This window comes from Balaenoptera musculus, chromosome 10, assembly GCF_009873245.2.
Source record: "Balaenoptera musculus isolate JJ_BM4_2016_0621 chromosome 10, mBalMus1.pri.v3, whole genome shotgun sequence".
NCBI classification, from domain to species: domain Eukaryota; kingdom Metazoa; phylum Chordata; class Mammalia; order Artiodactyla; family Balaenopteridae; genus Balaenoptera; species Balaenoptera musculus.
In genome coordinates, this window is record NC_045794.1 from 45,720,186 (window position 1) to 45,738,457 (window position 18,272).

At 39.0% G+C, this 18,272-nt stretch overlaps 1 protein-coding gene across 1 annotated transcript in view; it reads right to left on the reverse strand.

The window, feature by feature from the left end:
- Positions 1 to 11,960: 11,960 nt before the first annotated feature.
- Positions 11,961 to 18,272, reverse strand: part of LOC118901936 (BOLA class I histocompatibility antigen, alpha chain BL3-7-like) — a 46,211-nt gene continuing 39,899 nt past the window's right edge. Inside the window, exons 3-4 of the mRNA XM_036865784.1 lie at positions 14,945 to 15,007; positions 11,961 to 12,392 (exon numbers count right to left, since the gene is read on the reverse strand). Of these exons, the coding sequence (XP_036721679.1) occupies positions 12,037 to 12,392; positions 14,945 to 15,007 (419 nt within the window). The 3' untranslated portion in view covers positions 11,961 to 12,036. The remainder of the gene's footprint in view (positions 12,393 to 14,944; positions 15,008 to 18,272) is intronic.

Below are 18,272 nucleotides of genomic sequence, written 5' to 3' on the forward strand. Positions count from 1 at the left end.
ATGTCTAGACATGCCTCAAGGTGTGTAATTACTAAAGCTAATTAGCATTCTCAAAATTAAACATCCACAGCAATGCTTAAGGAATGGGGGGAGGGCAGATGTATCTAACAAATAAAGAAAACAGGATTCTGGAATTAACCAATGTAACTTGCTAGGAGAATAATTATCAGCTTCCTAAGGCTCAACTAAAATATGAAACTTTTTGTTGCTATTATTCACCGGGAAAGTAGGAATTAATTGGGCAGGAAGCTCAGAACTATGATATTAATTTTGTAATAATGATAACATTGAAAGATCCTTTCATTCGTACTAAAAAGATGGTGTTTTAAAAGAAAACACATTTTAAAAAATCTATAGTAAATCATCTTTTTCTGTAAGATCACGACACTAGAGTTGTGCCATATAATTTTACCTCTAATCCTCACATACCTTTATCCTAACAAAGACTATAAATATGGGATCCTGGGTAAAAAGATTCAGTATTCTGCACAGTATAGTTTTTAGAGATTTGATTTCCCCACCTGCCACTTACAAGCTGTGTGATCTTGGATAAGCTGCTTAACCTCTTGGTGCCTCAGTTTCCCTTATCTGTAAAACAAAGTTTAATAATAACTATCTCATGGGGTTGTAAATATTAAAGTGAGTTAATATACCGGTAAAATGCTTAGATACATGGAAAATATTTTAAATAAATGTTAGCTATTATTTTGTTGTTGTTATTTAGTCTCCTCTAAACCAATACAAGATCAGGGATACTATTTTTTAAATTTGGAAGAATTAATATAGAAATATTATTATTTGTTTTATAGTTTCTCTGAAACTGAGGGCTTTGCTTACATAGAATGAACAGAATAAGTAGGTCCAGAGTGACATTAGGTTTTAAGGCCCTCAACATGCATTTTCCTTTTAGAAATAAATATTCTGGGATGCAGACTAATTTTCCTGTGCCAGAGGAATGAAGTTCCCTTCCTGTACCTACCAGGAAAATCAATCATGCAGGTGACAAATAAGTAAATTCTAATATGTTAAATGCTAGCTAGAGCTGCTCACAAGGTTAAATGGAAACAGAAGGAACAGTCATCTAAATCACACTGGAGGAAAGGCTTCCAGAAGGAGGGGATGCTTAAGCCTAATAATCCTCAAGGACAAACAGTATTTAGCCAAATAGAGAAGTGGAGAAACAGACTTAGATTCCATATTTAACAACTGGATGATCTGAGGAAAGTTACTTCACTCTTTAAATCCCAGTTTCCTCATCTACAAAATAAAATGGTAAAAGTACTTCTTTTGGAAGACTGTGTAAAGATTAAATGAGATAATATATGTAAAGTACTTAGAACAGTGCCAGGAACATAGTGTGAACCCAATAATATCATTAACACAGATGTATGGGTCACCATGATGCTTTCTCAGGACTGCAAGTATTGCGTAAAGAAAGCTATAGTATAAGGTACTCACAGAAAAGTGTTTGGAGAAGAAGCTAGAGGTTAGTGGAAACAGGATCATAAAACATCTTGTGTACTAACTAAAGCAATGGGAAACTTGTAAAGGACTTTCAGAAAGTAGTTATATGATCATATTTCTATTTTAGAAAGATTACTTTTGCTACAATGTGGATGGGTTAGAAAGAAGATAAAATAGAGGCAGAGATACCAAGTAGGGAAAAGATGAGATAAGCATTCTGGCTGTAGAATGAGGGGACTCTGACCCAAGAGGCATTAAGGAGGTAGAATCATTAAGACTTGGTGACACAGGAGGTATGTGTGATGGTTGGGAGAAGAGAAGCCTAAGAGAACACCCAGGCAACCAGAGAGAAAAGGAGTTATCAAAGTGTGGCCTGGGACCCCTGGGAAGCTCCAAGACTTTTTCATGGGATATGCAAGGTCAAAACCATTTTTATAATAATGGTTTTGGTTAAGACCTTATTCACCCTTTTCACTCTCATGCCCTCAAAGATACACAAGAGCATTTTCCAGAAGCTACATGACATGTAATATCACAACTAACTGAATGAAAGGCAGATACGAGAATTCATCTGTATTCTATTAACCCCAACACTAAATTATTTGCAAAAATTAAAAACAATGACACATTTCTCATAAATTTTGTTGCTGTTGTTATGGGGAAAAAAATTTTTTTAATTCACTTTTACGTTAACATGTAATGGATTTATTATCATTTTTAAATGAATTAATGTTTTTTAAATTTCTCAGTTTTAATTTCTAATACATTAATATTGATAGTTATAACCTACATAAAACAAAACCTCTTTTGGAGGCCTCAGTAATTTTTAAGAGTACAAAGAGATTATGATACCAAAAAGTTTGAGAACAATTGGGGTAGACATTTCCACCACTGAGATACGAATACTGAAGGAGAAACCAGTTTGGGGAAAAAAAAGATAATAAAGTTCTGTTTAAAACATGGTAAATGTGATGTGCCCACAAGCTGACGTAATCAAAGTGCCCAATAGGCAGTTACACTGATGGAACTGGATATCTAGACCACCAAACTGTGGCAGAAGTCGAAACCTTGGATTTTAAAAGGAGAGTGCATGGTGAGAACAGTGTCAGATTAACCACAGAAAAGACTAGAGAGGTGAGCATAGGCCTCAGGACACACCAATATTTAAGGAATAAAGAAGAGGAAGAGAACTCCATACAGAGGAAAAGTAAGAAACATTAGAAATAAAATGAAAACTAAAGGAGCATATCACTAGCTATAATTAAAGAGAAAGCTGTTCAGGGCTTTGAAGAAAAGCAAAACACCAATCCATCATTAGTAATGCCAGGGAAAGACAGAAGATAAACGAAATCCAGTATTAACTCAAAACTCTCATTTTAGCCAGGAGTTTCAATTTCTTCTCATACAATACTTTTTTCTTATCCGAGTTACTCATAAAGAATGAAATGATTTCAGGCTCATCTTCTTTGCCTTCTTTGTTCACCCTCTGGAGGAAATGCAAACAAAAAAATGACCAAAAGGATAGAGATGGAAAGAAAAGAAAGATCCTGGATGAAATATATGAAGGGAACTGACTGAAGCAGTGACTCAAGGAAGAGGCATTCATTCATTCATGCAACAAATACTCTGTGAGTAACCATTCTGTGCGAGGCATCATGATACACACTGCGGAAAAACAGCTGACTAATAATATACCAAGCTATGCCCTTGTTCATCAGCAGAAACAATAGACTGGGAATAGAAATAAAACTTTCCTGATGAGACTAGCATAAGCAGAGGCAGCTCTATTCTAAAGGTGGCTCTAGCAGATTCCCAGAGCTCAGTTACCTAATTACTGAAATGTGTCCTAATTCCACAAAATAACTCCAAAGAAATATTTTCTTCAAGTGTTTGATAGCTACTAGCCATGTGATCCTGTGGCAATACTTATCTCTCTGAATTTTTACATAGATAAGCACAGCTTTGAAATGCAGAGAGAAATCTTTAAGAAATACTTGTATATATATTAAATCACCATTAACTCTGAGATAAGCTCCAAAACTAATAATGAAGGTCAAAGGAGAATTACCTAGCTAGATGTACCTAGGCTGGAAAAGGCTGCTTTAACTGGTTAACTCTACCCTTTAAATAAAGGAAAATGTAATTTTAAAAATATGGTTATTCTTTTAAGGAAAGGACTATAAGGATAAGAATAGAGAAAATGCATTTGAAAACACCCAGAATCTAGCATTACATTCAAAGAGAATCCTGAACAAGAAAGGATATATTATCACACACAAGCTGTCACAAAAATCTTTTCCCACCATCATTGTGTGCTATGGTAGCTGACCTATTTCTAGCTTTAAGCCTGTATCTATCTGATTGATTTGCAAACTTCCAAAAGTAGCTGGGCTTCAAGAGACAGTGAACAACATCAGAAGTATCTTTTTGTCTGAGTTATATTTAGCCTCCATTCCCACCTCACCCCCCAACTGGCCGTTTTTTAAAAACAACTTAAGAAAGGAAGGAATTTTGGGACAGTAGTTAATAACAGTGGATGTTCCTAATGTTATTGAAAACTCTGGGGGTTGGGGTGGGGATCTCACTTCTGACTAACTTGGAATAACAGGGATGATGTTTATCTTCCTGGAAGAAACAATAAAAAACCAGACAAATGTGTGAAACACTGGTGTTTAAGACACTGGACAACAGGCAATGAAGGACAATGATTCCTCAGAGATGGGAAACAAATAAGGTAAGCTCTATGATTACCCAAGTTTAATGCCTAGGGAGAGTTTCCAAGAAATGTCAAAAAAGGGAGTCTAAGGGGAACCTAGGCATGCTCCAACATGCTCCCTAAGTGGAGAACACAGGAGTGAAAGTCTGAGAGAGCAAAGGAGTCTAGAGCTCATAGAAGAGTAAGCCACAGATTGGAGAAATATCTGCAAACCACATATCCAACAAAAGACTTGTATACAGAATATATAAAGAATTCTCAAAACTCAACAGTAAAGAAACAAACAATCCAAATAGAAAATGGGCAAAAGACATGAACAGACATATTCAAAATCATTAGCCATTAGAGAAATACAAATTAAAACCAAAATGAGATATCACTGCATACCTATCATAATGGCTAAAATAAAAAATACTGTTTGGAATTCCCTGGTGGTCCAGTGGTTAGGATTCCGTGCTCTCACTGCCAAGGGCCTGGGTTCATTCACTGATCAGGGAACTAAAATCCCACAAGCTGTGCAGCATGGCGAAAAAAAACGAAACAAAACAAAAAAACTGTCAATACCAAATGTTGGCAAGGATGCAAAGAAACTAAATCACTCATACATAGCTGGTAGGAATGTAACATGGCAAAGCCACTCTAGAAGAAAGTCTGGCAGTTTCTTATAAAATGAAATATGCAATTACCATGCCACCCAGCAACTGTACTCTTGGACCTTTATTCCAGAAAAATAAAAACTTATGTTTACACAAAAACCTGTATGTGAATGTTCACAGTAGCTTTATTCATAATAGCCCAAAACTGGAACCAATACAGAAGTCCTTCAACAGGTGAATGCTTAAACAGACTTGGGATAGCCATACCATGGAACACTACTCAGCAATAAAAGGGTACAAACTATTGATACACACACACACATATACAACTTATATGGACCTCAAGGGAATTATGCTGAGTGGGGGCCAAAAAAAGTCAACCTTAAAGGGTTATATACTGTATGATTCCATTTAAATAACATTTTGAAATGACAATATTATAGAGATGGAGAACAGATTAGTGGTTGCCAGGGTTACAGGTTTATGAGTGGGGTGGAGGTAGGTAGGATAGGAGTGGTTATAAAAGGGCAACAAGGACTTCGCTGGTGGTCCAGTGGTTAAGACTCCATGCTCCCAATGCAGGGGGCACGGGTTTGATCCTTGGTCGGGGAACTAAGATCCCAGATGCTGCGTGGTGCAGCCAAAAGAAAAAAAAAAAGGGCAACAGGAAAAATTCTTGTTTGAATAGAACTGTTCTGTACTTTGATGGTGGCTGTAGATATACAAATTCACACATGATGAAATTCCATAGAACTACACACACACACACACACACACACACACACACACACACAGGAGTAGATGTAAAACTGGTCAGATATGAATAAACTCTGAAGACTGTACCAATATCAATTTCCTAGTTTTGATATTGTCCTATAATTATACAAGCGTTACCACTGGGAGAAAATGGGTGAAAAACACATGGAACATGTACAACTTCTTATAAATTATACTTATTTCATAATGAAAAGTTAAGATAAATGACTGAGAAACAATACAGATTATAGAAATAGTAAAGAAAGATATTTAGAAAGTTATTATAACTGTATTCCATATCTGCAAAAATCGAAAGGAAAAAGTAGGCATGTTAGAAGAAGTAAAAAAAATCTCTGATATGTTAGAGATAAAACTGCACTATGTAAGACTAACAGCAGATTAGAAATTGCAACAGAATACATCAGGGGAAAAAACTAAATAAAATGAACAAATTACCAGTGAACTGTGGAATAATTTCAAATTACCTAATATATGTGTCAGTGGTATCTCCAAAGAAGAGAGAGGAAAAAAATATTACAGAAACAATAACTTAAAAGTTTCCAAATTGGAATAAAACTATAAATACAGAGATCCAAGAAGCTCAAAGAACAAAACACCTTATTACCAAACTACCTAAAACGAGTAATACAGAGTAAATCTTAAAAGTAGCCAGAGAAGGGGCTTCCCTGGTGGTGCAGTGGTTAAGAGTCTGCCTGCCAATGCAGGGAACACTACCTCGAGTCCTGGTCCGGGAAGATCCCACGTGCCGTGGAGCAACTAAGCCCGTGCACCACAACTACTGAGCCTGTGCTCTAGAGCCCACAAGCCACAACTACTGAGCCCGCATGCCATAACTACTGAAGCCCGAGCGCCTAGAGCCTGTGCTCTGCAACAAGAGAAGCCACCGCAATGAGAAGCCGGCACACTGCAACAAAGAGTAGCCCCCGCTCGCCACAACTAGAGAAAATCCGTGTGCAGCAACAAAGATGCAATGCAGCCAAAAATAAACAAATAAAATAAATTAATAAAAAAAAAAGTAGCCAGAGAAAAAGGACTTATTATCTATAGAGGAACAAAGATGAAGATAACAACAGAATTCTCGCTGGAAACTATTCAAGTCAGAAGACAATGGAGTGGTATCTTAAAGGACTGAAAGAAAAAAAAACCTGTCATCCAAAAATTCTATACTCACAGAAAATATCTTTCAAAAATGAAGGCAAAATAAAGTAAATAAAATAAAACTTTTTTATTTAAAATAAAACTTTTCAGACACACAAAAGCTGAAAGAATTCATCACCAGCAGACCTGTACTAGTCCTTCAAGATGAATGAATATGATAACAGATGAAAATCTGGATCTACATAAAGGAGTTAAGAGCATAAGTGGTAACAATGTGGGTAAATAGATAAAACTCTTTCTTCGTTATTTAAATATCTTTTTAAAATACTCAACTATTCAAAGCAAGAATAATTTAAAATATATTGTACAATTTATATATACAAGTAAATGTATGCCCAGGAGGGAAGAAACAGAAGTACAGTATTGTAAAATCTTATACTATACAAGAAGCAATATAACAACATTTCCTTGAAACAGAATGTATGGCCCACAAGGAAAAATGGCAGTCAACAGAAAGTCACTTAGGGAGCCCAAACATTGGATTTAGATAGACTTTTAAAATAAGATCAGCCATTTTAAATAAGATCAAAAAAGGAAAGAGGGAGGGAGAAAAAAAAATCAAAAAATTTAAGATAACTATGACTAAAGTACTAAAGAAAAAGTATGAGAAAAATATCTCACCAAAAATAGAATATTAATAGAAAGACAGAAATTACAAAAAGGAACCACAAATGGAAATTTTGGAGTTGGAAACTACAATAATGGAAATGAAAAACATCAGTAAAGAGTTCAACACAAGACCTGAGCAGGAAGAAGGAATAATCAACAAACTTGAAGCTAGGTCAATTAGGCTAGATCTGTCTGAGGAACAGAAAGAAAAAAGAATAAAGAAAAATGAACAAAGCCTCAGAACAAAGCCTAACAATTCATATTGGGAGTCCCATGACAGGAGAGAAAGGGAAAGAAAGGATATTTAATGAAATAATGGCCAAATTTTTCTCAAACACTAAATCTGCAAATCCAGGAAGCTCATCAAAAACCATGGAGGGGGCTTCCCTGGTGGCGCAGTGGTTGGGAGTCTGCCTGCTAATGCAGGGGACACGGGTTCGGGGCCTGGTCTGGGAGGATCCCACGTGCCGCGGAGCGGCTGGGCCCGTGAGCCACAGCTGCTGAGCCTGCGCGTCTGGAGCCTGTGCCCCGCAACGGGAGGGGCCGCGATGGTGAGAGGCCCGCGCACCGCGATGAAGAGCGGTCCCCGCACCGCGATGAAGAGTGGCCCCCACTTGCCTCAACTAGAGAAAGCCCTCGCATGAACCGAAGACCCAACACAGCCAAAAAAAAATAAAAAAAAAAAAGTAAAATAAATAAAAAATACGATTTAAAAAAAAAAAAAAAAAAAACAAACCATGGAGGTCAGAAGGCAATGGAAGATTTATTCAAAGTGCTGAAAGAAAAAGACTATCAACCAAGAATTCTATCTCCAGCAAAGCTATCCTTCAAAAACAAAGGAGAAATTAAGACATTCCTAGATAAAAATGAAAGAACTCATCACTAGCAGATCCAGTTTACAAGAAATACTAAAGACAGTCACTCAGGCTGAAATAAAAGGACTCTAAGGCAGTATCTCAAATCCAAACAAAAAAATTAAAAGTACTGGTAAAAGTAACTATATAGGTAAATGTAAAAGATAGTATAAATAAATGTTTTGTTTGTAACTCTTTGTCTATCTGATTTAAAAGACAACTAAATAAAGCTATGATTATAAACCTGTGTTGATGGGCACGCAATGTACAAAGATGTAATTTGTATGTAATAGAACAAAAGAGAGAAGAGGGAACAGAGCTATACAGACACAAAGTTTTGCACACGACTGTAACTGAGTTGGTATTAAATTAAACTACATTGTTATAAATTAAGATGTCAATTGTAATCCCCAGGACCACTAAGGAAATAACTCAATTTCATAAAAGGAATCTGCAAAACCCCATAAATAACATCCTACTTAAAGACTGAATGCGTTTATCCTAAGCTCAGTAACAAGACAAAGACATAAACTTTTGCACTGGAGGTTCTAGCTAAGGCAATGAGGCACTAAGAAGAAAGAAAAGGCATCCAGACTGGAAAAGAAGTAAAAACGATCTCTATTTGCAGATGACAAGATCCTGTATCTAGACAATCCTAAGGAATCCACTAAAAACTAATAAACAAGTTCAACAAGGTTGCAAGATACAAGGTCAATATACAAAAATTGATTGTATTTCTATATACAAGCAATGAACAACTCAAAAGTGAAGTTAAGGGGGGAAAAATTTACAATAGTAACAAAAATAATACTTAGTTATAAATTTAACAGAAGAAGTGTAATGGGGTAGAGTTAAAAAAATGTAACTTGTATATTGAAAATCACGAACTATTATTGATAGAAATGAAATAATATCTAAATAAGAGTAAATCCATCCTATGTGCATCAATTGGAAGACTTACTGCTAAGATGGTAACACTCCCAAAACTGATCTACAGATTCAAAGCAATCCCTATCAAAATCCCGGCTGGCTTTTTTTTTGCATAAAATGACAAACTGATCCTAAAATTCACATGGAAATGCAAGGGGCCTAGAATAAACAACATAATCTTAAAAAAGAACAACAAAATTGGAGGACTCACATTTCCCAAGTTCATCTAACTACACAAAGCTACAGTAATCAAAACAGTATTGTAGTGGAATAGCATTGAAAGTCCAGAAATAAATCCTTACATTTATGGTCGACTGATTTTTGACAAGGGTGCCAAGACAATCAAATAGGCCAAAGACAGTCTTTTCAACATGCAGTAATGAGACAAGTGGATATCGATACATAAAAGAAAAAGTTGGAACCATACCTCACACCATACACAAAAATTAACTCAAAATGGATCACAGACCTAAATGTAAGAGCTAAAACCATAAAACTCTTAAAGAAAAAAATAGATTCAGTGGACTTAATCAAATTTAAAACTTTTGTCTGTAAACAATACCATCAAGAAAGTGAAAAAACAACCTATGGAAGAAATATTTGCAAAGCATACATCTGATAAGGAACTTGTACCCAGAACTCTTACAACTCAATAATAAAAAGACAAGTTATCCAATTTTTTAAAAGGCAAAGGATTTAAATAAATATACATTTTTCCAAAAAAGATATACAAATGGCCAATTTGTACGTGAAAAGATGCTCAACATCACTAGTCACCAGGAAAATGCAAATCAAAACCATAATGAGATACTACTTCACACCCACTAGGATGGCTGGACTCAGAAAGACAGACAATAAGACGTTTGATGATGATAGACAAATTGGTACTCTCAAACATTGTCGGTGGGAATGTAAAATCATGCAACCACTTTGAAAGCAGTTTGACAGTTCCTCAGAAAGTTAAACATACAGTTACCATATGATCCAGCCATTAGACTTCTAGGTTTATAGTCAAGAGAAATGAAAACATATTTCCACACAAAAACTTGTACATAATTGTTCATAGCAGCATTATTCACAGTACCCCAAAGTGGAAACAACCTAAAAGTCCACTAACTGATGAATGGATAAACAAAATGTGATATATCCACCACACAACAGAATATTATTCAGCCATAAAAAAGAACAAAGTACTGGGAGTTGCCTGGTGGCCTAGTGGTTAGGATTCCAGGTTTTCACTGTCATGGCCCAGGTTCAATTCCTGGTGGGGGGACTGAGATCCTGCAAGCCCCATGGCGCACCCAAAAAAAAAGGACAAAGTACTGATACATGCTAAAACTTGGATGAACCATGAAAACATTATGCTAAATGAAAGAAGCCAATCACAAAAGTTCACATATTGTCTGATTTCTTTTATATTCTATATCCAGACTAGACAAATCCATAGAGACAGAAAGCAGATTAGAAGTTACCAAGGGATGGGGGGAAGAGAGAATGGGGAATGATTAGTTAATGGGCATGGGGTGGTTTATGGAATAATGAAAAAGTTCTGGATCTAGAAAGTGCTTGTGATTGCAGAACACTGTAAATATACTAAATACCAATGAACTGTACACTTTAAAATTGTTAATTGTATGCTACGTGAATTCACGTCAAAAAAAAAGAAAAAAATAAAGAAAGAAATTAACTTGGAGGGAAAAATCAAGTATATGTCCATACAAAGATTTGTACACAAATATTCATAGCATAACTTTATCTGTAACTGCCAAAAACCGGAATAAACCCAAATGTCCATCAGTAAGTGAATGCATGAACAAATTGTGTTACAGCTGTACAAAAGATCACTACTCAGCAATAAAAAGGAATAACTATTGATACATGCAACAACATAGATGAATCTCAAAATAATTAGCTTGATAAAAAAAGCCAAACCAAAAATAAGTAAATATGAGAGTATACACTTTATGATTCCCTTTATATAAAATTCTAGACAATGCAAACTACTCTATAGTGACAGAAAATTGATCAGTGGTTGCCAGGAGACCACAGAGGTTGGGAGAAGGATAACAAATGGGGATAAGAAAACTTGTGGAGGTGATAAATATGTTCATTATGTCTTTTTTTTTTTGTATTCCATTGTTTATACCAAGGAATGAGTGAGAAATCCATCCAGGGAATAGTTTCAGAGAGCAAGGATTCACAGATTTTCATTATCTTGAGCTGATAACACTTCGTCAGTCTTCCACCTGGCTACATACCCCAGGGTAGAAAAACCAACATGTGTCTCCAGCATACGTCTTGCTCTTTTCTTCCCAGGAAAAAACAAGGTTTAAGTGTGGATTTAAGGCTCCTCCCCAACCTGAGCGCTCTCTGATCACTGACCTCAGTCGTTCCCAATCCGGCTGAATCCCAAGATTGCTTGTAAGGATTGCTGCAAAATACTCAGGCTTCTTCCCAGACCCACCATCTCAGAATGCTGGGCACGGAGCCCAAGATTTGCTTATTCAACAAGCCCTACAGGTGAGGCTGGTGCACAGCCACGTGGGAATCCTGGTCTACGTTCTTGCTACTAAATGTGATCTGAAAGCAGAATCAGCACCAACCTTGTTATAATACAGAATCCCATGCCCTACTACAGACCTTCTGAATCTTACCAAGATGTCCCGATGATTCTTATGCAAATTAAAGTTTAGGACTCCCTGGTCTCTGTGCTGTCTAGACGCAGTGCCAAAACTCTGCAGTCTGCTCAGGTGTGTGGTCTGATCAGATCACGTAGCACTGGGACTTCCAGGGTTTAATCCTTGTTCCTTTCCAGTTTTTGGTTCTTTGGAAAAGATGGAAAGAATAATCCAGGAAACAGCGCTTTAGGACTGGTGAAAGATAACATCACAGCCCTGGGCACTGCCGCTGCCTGAGTGCTTCTTCCTCCAGATCACAGCTCCAGCCACCACAGCTCCAGTGACCACCAAGAGAACCAGGCCAACAATGATGCCATGAGAACGGTGGGCTGAAGAGGTTCGGCCTCGCTCTGGTTGTAGTAGCCGCGCAGGGTGTTCAGGTTCACTCGGAAAGTCTGTGCGTGGTGCTTGTAGATCCGCGAGTTCCGATCCCAATACTCCGGCCCCTCCTGCTCCACCCATGGCATCCGCGGCTCCATCCTCGGATTCGGGGCGTCGCTGTCGAACCGCACGAACTGCGTGTCATCCACATAGCCGACAGAGATGAAGGGGGACTCCTCGCGGCCGGGCTGGGACACCCCGGTGTAGAAATTCCTCAGGGAGTGGGAGCCTGGGGGCAGGGAGGGGCGCGGTCCCGGGGTCCGAGGTGTTGGGGCCGGGAGGGGGAAGGGGGCGAGGGGCTCGTGAGACCTTCATTATGTCTTGATTGGCGTGACAGTTTTACAGTGAACACATGTCAAAACTTAACAAATTGTACGTTTTAATATGTACAGTTTACTGTATGTCAATTATTAAAAGCCTCAATTAAGCTCTTTTTTGAAAATATGATAGGGCAATGTACGCATGCTGGCAACTCAATAATTGATAAGGTAGTAATAAAGCGGTTTTACTTTACCTTGCTGAGTGTACAGGCAACTCCTGGCAACATTAAACATGGAGAACCACTCAAAGTAGCATATAAATTTGAATTTTTGTGAACTTAAAAATACTTCCACGACTTCTCTGGTGGCGCAGTGGTTAAGAATCTGCCTGCCAATGCAAGGGACACGGGTTCGATCCCTGGTCCGGGAAGATCCCACATGCCGCGGAATGACTAAGCCTGTGCACCACAACTATTGAGCCTGCGCTCTAGAGCCCACGGGCCACAACTACTGAGCCCACTTGCCACAACTACTGAAGCCTGCGTGCCTAGAGCCTGTGCTCCGCAACAAGAGAAGCCACCGCATTGAGAAGCCCATACACCGCAACGAAGAATAGCCCCTGCTCGCTGCAACTAAAGAAAAGCACACATGCAGCAACGAAGACCCAATGCAGTCAAAAATAATAGATAAATTTTTAAAAATTAAAAAAAAATACTTCCGGGGGACTTCCCTGAGGTCCAGTAGTTAAGAATCCGCCTTCCAATGCAGGGGACAAGGGTTCGATCCCTGGTCGGGGAACTAAGATCCCATATGCCACAGGGCAACTAAGGCTACGCACCACAACTACTGAGCCCACACGCTCTGAAGCCCGCACACCACAGATAGAGAGAAGCCCGCGCGCTGCAACGAAGAGCCTGCGCGCTGCAACTAAGGCCCGATGCAGCCAAATACATAAATAAAATTTAAAAAAAAAAAGAAACTTCCATTAACCTACATTATAATTTCAGAGATGCTCAATCTTCATTTTTGACTGATCTTCAGTCGGTAGTGCTAGACACCCTGCCAGTTCTGGCAAGTACTACAATTAGTGTAATCTGTAAACAAGCATTTAGATACACCAAAAAAACTCCTACAAGAAACCCTAATAAGGTTCCTTAAACTTGAAAATACTTGTGAATAGTATCTCAAGCGTGATGAAATCAACAAAAAAAACTCTATTATCTATATTAATCACCTCTTAAGAATTCCTCAATTATAGATATCTACATTTTGTAGATATTTACTCAAAAAATATAAACTATTGCAAAACTTTTTATCTACTTTCTAAAAAGTTCAAAAAGCTTTAAGGTTAAAAACCCTAAGCTGGGGCTTCCCTCCTGGCGCAGTGGTTAAGAATCTGCCTGCCAATGCAGGGGACACGGGTCCGAGCCCTGGTCCAGGAAGATCCCACACGCTGCAGAGCAACTAAGCCCATGCACCACAACTACTGAGCCTGCACTCTACAGCCCGCGAGCCGCAACTACTGAGCCCACATGCCACAACTACTGAAGCCCGTGCGCCTAGAGCCCGTGCTCTGCAACAAGAGAAGCCACTGCAATGAGAAGCCCGCACACCGCAATGAAGAGTAGCCCTCACTCGCCACAACTAGAGAAAGCCCGCGCACAGCAACAAAGACCTAACACAGCCAAAAAAAAAAAAAAAAAAAAACCCTCAGCTGAATTTTTCTTTACCAAAAGATATTTCCACTGTTTTAAAGACAAACTAAAAGGACTTTCCTGGTGGTACAGTGGTTAAGAATCCTCCTGCCAATGCAGGGGACAAGGGTTCGATCCCTGGTCCGTGAGGATCCCACATGCTGTGGAGCAGGCTAAGCCCATGTGCCACAACTACTGAGCCTGTGCTCTAGAGCCTGCGCGCCATAACTACTGAGCCCACGTGCCACAACTACTGAAGCCTGCACGCTCTAGGGCCCGCCTGCCACAACTACTGAGCCCGTGTGCTGCAACTACTGAAGCCCACACACCTAGAGCCCGTGCTCCGCAACGAGAAGCCACCGCAATGAGAAGCCCGCACACCACAACGAAGAGTAGCCCCTGCTCACCGCAACTAGAGAAAGCCCATGCACAACAACGAAGACCCAACGCAGCCAAAAAAAAAAAAAAGACAAACTAAAAGCATGATGTATTCAGCAATGAGGAAAAGTTATGGAAATGAGGGTGAAGTACAGAAAATCAAAACCATTTTACATTCACGATATTTATGCCAGGTAAGAAATGACATCACCTAACCCAAGCTACCATCATCTCTCACTTTGACTATTACAGTAGCCTTTTTCCATTTTTTAATTCAGATTAATTCAATCTTGATATACTGTGAGTCTCAATCTCTTCATCTATTAAATGGGTGCAGTAACACTCCCAACCTTATGAGATTGTGTGAGGATTAAATGAGATCAAGGGTAAAGCACTTAGTTTGTTGCCTGGCACATAAGAAGTATTCCATAAATGTTATCTATTATTACCTGAATAAATGTTCAGCCTCCATGAGTCCAGTGCTGGAATGGCGTCACATATAAGTAACAAGTCTAACCTCCAAAAAAAAAAAAAAAAAAAAAAGGTAAGTTAAAAGCAATTTCAATCTTAATATATTGAGACTCTCAAAGAAAATAAAAAGATCTATTTCAAATCAGCTTCTTAATATCTTCTTTCCCAATTCCTTTTGCTCACAATATTTCTTATAATCCTACACCTTGTGCTGAACCCTCTATATCCATCCCTACTCTCAATTTACAATAAAACATTATTCATTTGGCTCTTTCCCCTCTGTTGATCCCCTCTACTTATAAGCAGTTCCCGGTCCCCTTTCTAATACAAACAAATCATCCAGTCTTACTCCTTGAAATTCTTCAGCTGTTTTTTACCCATTATCCTTCCACACAAGACAAATCTAGAAACTGAGCTAGCAGATCTAGAATATCTCTTGGTAGGTGCAAAGCAAAAGCAGAGGTCAGAGACAGAATTTTCTTCTATGAGTAGAAATAAGTATCACAAACACATAATTTAATATCTCCTCACTCCAACTGCAATATTTATTATTATTGCTCTTACGGGACTCTGAGGGCTGGCTGCTGCTTAATCCACTTCAACAACCCAGAGTGCTGAGTGCCACCACCGGAACCCTTAATATGCGCAAGCCAGCCTGTGTTCTTGGAAGCCCAAAAAACCTAAGCCCCACTGCGTTCTACACAGTGAGGAGTATCCCTAACTTATAATTTTGTCTTATAACTCTATCCTGTGGATATCACATCAAAAGTCCACCTTCCCAATATCTTACACAGATTTCTATGAAAAAGCTCTTCTAGTTTTTTTATGGCCCCTTCCTCTCAGGGTTTTGGCATTAGAGACGTTATGGTAGTTTGGTTAGGATTGGGAGGCATGACCAAACGACATTGCCCTTCCCCTTTTCACTGCCAATCTTGGTCCTGAAACATGGCTGCATGGTGAATTTTTTCCCCAGGAAATGCCTTGTTCTCCCTCATGCAAAGAAATTACTGGCTGGGTTGCCTTTCCCTACAGGCCCTCAAGTCATGCCCAGATGTGTGGGATTTTTAAGTGAGCAGAGTAGGTTCAGGCTGAGAGCCTTGCCACACCAAAAAGTCACTCTCCAGCTCTGAGTCAGAGAATCAAGAACAACATAATTCAAAGCACACACTAGTACTTATTGCTATAATGGTTTTCTTGCCCTATCTGTAATCTTATCAAAATTAAAAGTGAAATACTTTCTGAAAGAAGTTGAATTCCCTTCTGCCGTCCATCCTCTTTTACCTCCATATAATTGCAGTTTTTTAATAAAATGCAATAGCCTCTTAACTAATCATTCTACTTCTGCTCTGGGCACTCTGCTATCTGTTCTCCCCAGAGAATCAAGAGTGATTTTTTTTTATTTAATTGAAGTATAGTTGATTTACAATGTTATGTTATGAGTGTTCTTTTTAACACGTAATTCCGATCACTTAGCTTCCTTGCTCAACCAGCTTCCTTCCACCAGTGGCTTCCCATCATCCCAAGCAAGGTCTACAGAGCCTTATAAAATCTGGCCCCTGCCTACTCTTGAACATACCAAACCACATACTTCCCACAAGTCCTTTGTATTTGTTTTTCCTCCTGCCCAAAACAGTTGTCTTTCATCAGGAAATGCTGGTTCTGCCTCCCTTCAATTAATAGTTCATATGTCACTATGAAGAGGTCTGGCCACCCAATTTGAAGTATCCCCTTCTCCCTTACTCTCAAATCACATCATCATATCAATCTTCTTCATAGCACTATACTCTGTAATTATCTTATTGATGTATTTGAAAATTGTCTATCTTCTCAAACAAGAATGTAAGCTCTTTGAGGGCAGAAATCTTATGTGTCTTGTTCATATGTGCCTCCAATGCCAAATAGTGTCTGACACATAATAAGCACTGTAACAGTTTTCTAATTGTTTGCTTCATTTACAAAGCCAAGTACTACCTCTAAGGTGTTAGGTTTTTAAAAACTTATTTCTAGGGACTTCCCTGGTGGTGCAGTGGTTAAGAATCCACCTGCCAACGTAGGGGACAAGGGTTCGATCCCTGGCCCAGGAAGATCCCACATGCCGCGGAGCAACTAAGCCCGTGCACCACAACTACTGAGCCTGCATCCTAGAGCCCGCAAGTCACAACTACTGAGCCCGTGTGCTGCAACTACTGAAGCCCGCGTGCCTAGAGGCCATGTTCCGCAACAAGAAAAGCCAACACAATGAGAAGCCTGCGCACCACAACGAAAAGCAGCCCCCGCTCTCCGCAACTAGAGAAAGCCTGCGCGCAGCAACGAAGACCCAACGCAGCCAAAAAAACAAACAAACCAAAAAAAAAAACCCAAAAAACGTATTTCTACAGCCAATAAAATGGCCAGGCTTCAAAACCCTATGTTCTCTTCCACATTCTAACAATCTGCCTTGTATTCTCAGAAAGCTCCCTTCCTTTCTCTGAAGGTAAAATTTGCCCTCAGAAAATTAAGATGGGAATCTTATCTGGCAACACTGTTCTCTAGGTCTGTGGGTTTCAGATCCAATGTTCTCAGGCAGCAGCAATTACCAAAACTCTGGCTACTAGTATTGCACTGAGGAGTGCCTCACGTACCAGAACCACCAGGCTAATCTGACGAAGCTGCAAACACCTGTGAGAGTACCATAGTTAGTAAGAGTTTTGTGAGGCACTCCCAACGCCTTAAAGATAACCTCACAGGAGTAGGAAGATTTAGTTCAGTCATCTGACTAGTGGCACATTCTATAAAGCCTTAATAATGACCCTGTCACCAGAAAAACAAATACTTTGTCCTAGCCTTCTAATCAACTGCATTTAGCAACCAACATCCACCTTTTGCAATAAAATGTCACCTCTGAGTTCCTATTCCTATCAAATTATCACTGGTTTGAGCAATAGATAAATCAGAAACTACAGTTAACAAATCTACTTGTCTGGCACCCAAGACAATTAATTAAACTTACTTAGAGATGCAGAATAGCCTCTAGTCACCTGGAGACAAGTTTTAAGATGCTAACAACTGTAACACTTCGGCACATCAAAATGGCTATAATGTGAAAAACAGCCACATGCCACTTCCAATGGTGCACCTATACTGAAAGTGACCTTCCCCCTCCAAAATAAATAATGTTTAAAGTCAGCTGAATCTTGAAGAATGACTCTGACTTTTCTCTAAAATAAGGGCTATGACAGCTACCTTAAGAGAGGCCCAATAAACTCAGGGCAAGGGGCTCACTGTGCTGACGTTGTCACCTCATCTAGGACTTGAGCTGATTCATCC